This window comes from Gadus macrocephalus, chromosome 21 (assembly GCF_031168955.1).
Source record: "Gadus macrocephalus chromosome 21, ASM3116895v1".
In the NCBI taxonomy this organism is placed as follows: Eukaryota; Metazoa; Chordata; class Actinopteri; order Gadiformes; family Gadidae; genus Gadus; species Gadus macrocephalus.
In genome coordinates, this window is record NC_082402.1 from 2,209,880 (window position 1) to 2,213,116 (window position 3,237).

Consider the following 3,237-nt stretch of genomic DNA (forward strand, 5'->3'; position numbering starts at 1 on the left):
GGGACAGGGTCCTCGGCGCGATACCGCGGCTCTGGGGGATTATTGTTCTGCTCTTCAAACTAGTGAGACCCTTCACAGATCCACCAGGGTGTGTTTATTTAGGATTAAAGGATTCCACAGTACTCTCCCAAATCTGGATTAAAGACTGGTGCGCACAATACACACACGAGAGAGAGAGTGTGTGTGTGTGTGTGTGTGTGTGTGTGTGTGTGTGTGTGTGTGTGTGTGTGTGTGTGTGTGTGTGTGTGTGTGTGTGTGTGTGTGCACGTGTGTGTGTGTGTGTGTGTGTGTGTGTGTGCACGTGTGTGCGTGTGTGTGAGAGTGATCTTAAAGGCGTTTCCGAGTAAGCGTCTGAGCCGAGGCCGCAGCAGCTGGGACCAGGTGGTCTCGTGTTCGTGCGGTTGCTGGTTCGACCCCAACGGTGACCGTCTCATATCGCCTCTTCTCCAGTAAAGCGCGGCCCCAGTAAAGACTCAGGACCCGAGTGGAAGTAGAAGTTGATTTAATAAATGACTTTTGGAAGGTTAGACGGTAAACATGTCAGTGACATCGTGGAGCGCTCTCTCTCCTCTGTACGCACGTCCCATCGCCCGGCTGAACTCACGTGGCAGGCTAACACTTTACATTTCTTTCTAAACAGAGACCACCGAGGGAGGCCTTCAAACGTTGCGGCTCCACGGGGGGGGGGGGGGGGGGTTCCTGCTCTCACGGTTCCTGTTTTGAAGATGTCCGCCTCCGACGGCGGTTTCCCCTGGAGCAGGACGTTGTTTATATGCTAACTCCTGTACGCTCCAGGGCTAGCTTGTTGCCGGGGCGTCGCAGCGGGGGTCAGGTAGTCGGTGGTACCGGCGTCCCCCATGGAGACGAACACACCGGGATGTAACCATGGTGACGCCACATTATACAAAAACAAATGGACAGTTAAGGCATTCTGTGACGCAGGGATGATCCACGACGGTGTGCTGTCACCAGAGTGATGCATGAAGCTGTGGGCCTCCTCAGATCACTCTTCAGAGGCTCATGCCTAGGAGTGGATTCTCCCGGTTAGGCCACGCCCCCACTCGCCATCGTTAAACTATTCTGGGATGGATTTCCATTTTTGGGCGACTCAGTGTCAAAATGAAAACGTTTGTCCTGCCGGATGAATGGGTCTGAGTAATGCCTGGAACGCTGTCAGTGGAGCACCATAGTACGACATTCACCTGGGAAGAGAACCTCACTCTACTGCAGTCCCAGGGGGCGGACTGTATCGTTTAGTCCTCTGAGATGAGTTTGGGGGGTGACTCCAGACCGCTGGCCAGCTGACGTGTCTTTAGGGACCGTTCACAGAGTTTAGAGCGGGGGTGAGGCAGCGGCTGTCTACGGTAACCTCTGCACACTGCAGTCGCCCCCCCCCCCCCGCTATAAATCACAGGGGACCTGACTCCGACAAACACACGGATGAATAATACATGAACAGCGTTTATGATACAACGCTCTGCCTGGTGTCTTAAGGCCTCGGTGGAGACAGATGGGAGGTGGTCTGCTCCCACAGGCGAGGGCTGCTTTACAGACGAGTCGCCTGGGGCTCGTAGAACACCCGGACTACACAGAGGACAATGGGGTCTACAGAACCAGGGGAAGGTTACATCAGAGTTTACTATCGTAAGACATGTTGTCTTGAGGACAGCGACTGGTGGTTTGTGTTTATGTCAAGAGGATCCCGTTCGAAGCAAGATGGCATGGCGGTGGCATTTAGAGCGGTTGATCGGAGCGGGTAGAAGCTCCTGGTGGGACCTCCTGCTGCGGGGACTGGGGGCCGTATTGTGCTCGGTCCTAACTGGTGATTGGGCAGCAGTATGTCAGCCTATGGGAACCCGGGTCCAGCAGTGCTAGTAGGTTCTCTGTGTCACACCGTGATGGAGAAGACCCAGCCTCGTCTCTCCGTCACGTTAGGGTGCAGAAGCATTCGCACACGTCAAGTAAAGAACCCCATGCTAACCGTAACCAAACCAGGAACACACATCAAATCATTACGATCTTGGTAACATATTGAATAATGAGAGATTGTGATCGGTCATTTGCGTGTGTTTTTGGGATATCTTTTCTTTAGCTACAGCATGGCTGCGGTTCATCAGCCAGCCCCGGAACTGGACCCAAAGGATCCACGGGGGTCACCAGAGATCGGCATCGTCTCATCAGCTCACAGCCAAACCCGTCGTTAGCCCAGCAGCCTGTTGTCGGGGGGGGCCCAGGGCCCCGTTAGCAGTCAGTTAGCCATCTGCCCCCGACTCGTTTATCTGCGAGCCTCGATGAGTCTCTCAAGCCACCGGCGCCAGCATCAAGCGTCCAAGTGAATTAGGAAGTTTCCCCCCTTAATGATGATGTTAAGAAGTTTTTTTCCCGACGGTTAGCGGAGAGGACGCCTGACCGGAGCTCCGCTGAGCAACATGACACACGGATCATTGACATCATTGGTTTCAGTTCGTTTAGCATCCCGACATCAGTAGAAGGTAATGGACGGGACCTAGGACACCGGGGGTCGAACCCAGAACCTTTAAGCTCAGAAATAAACAACCCTTCTAACTCTGCTATCGTGCCACGTTGGATGAATGAATGAGCGATGGGTGAATGGGTGAGGAGAGGCTGGTGGAGGACCGTCCGGACGTGAGCACAGTCCCGTCGGCAGGCCGTGGGGGGTCGTACGTCCTCCGGAGCAGGGATGGCTCCAGAACCTCCTGGTGACTCTGCGCTCCAGAACCAAACGGGCCAAAGCGCGCAGAGTTCAGGTCTGAGGAGGGGGGGATGGGGATGGGGGGGGGGGGGGGGGGGGGGAGGGAGGTCCTCAGCAGTACACGGACCAGTAGATGAGGTTGAAGAAGATGTAGGCACCGGGGAAGATCATGCGGGAGTATGTGTCGATGGCGTGTGTGTTCTGGATGATCCGGAACCCGCGCAGGCCCTTCTTCTTGGTGGCACCCGTGGACTCGGTGTCCAGCGCCAGGTGGACCACCATGCGCTCCTGGCTCTTCTCCGGGGGGGCGTCCGGCGCCTCGGGCTCCCGGGTGTAGCCCGCCAGGCTGTTGGCGTCCGCCTCGCTGTAGGAGCCGTCCAGCATCATGGTCCGGGCGTGGGTCATCCCGCAGGTGCAGGGCAGCCCCTGGGCCTGGTCAACAAACAAACAACACATCAGACCCTAACCCTTCACCCCTGGGCCTGGTCAACAAACAAACAAACAACACATCAGACCCTAACCCT

General features: G+C 56.0%; 1 protein-coding gene across 1 annotated transcript in view; it reads right to left on the bottom strand.

Annotated features, from left to right (window-relative positions):
* Positions 1–485: 485 nt before the first annotated feature.
* The window catches only part of LOC132449771 (gamma-aminobutyric acid receptor subunit rho-2-like), a 19,850-nt gene continuing 17,098 nt past the window's right edge, over positions 486–3,237 (bottom strand). The window contains exon 9 of the mRNA XM_060041589.1: positions 486–3,145. Within this exon, the coding sequence (XP_059897572.1) occupies positions 2,825–3,145 (321 nt within the window). The 3' untranslated portion in view covers positions 486–2,824. The remainder of the gene's footprint in view (positions 3,146–3,237) is intronic.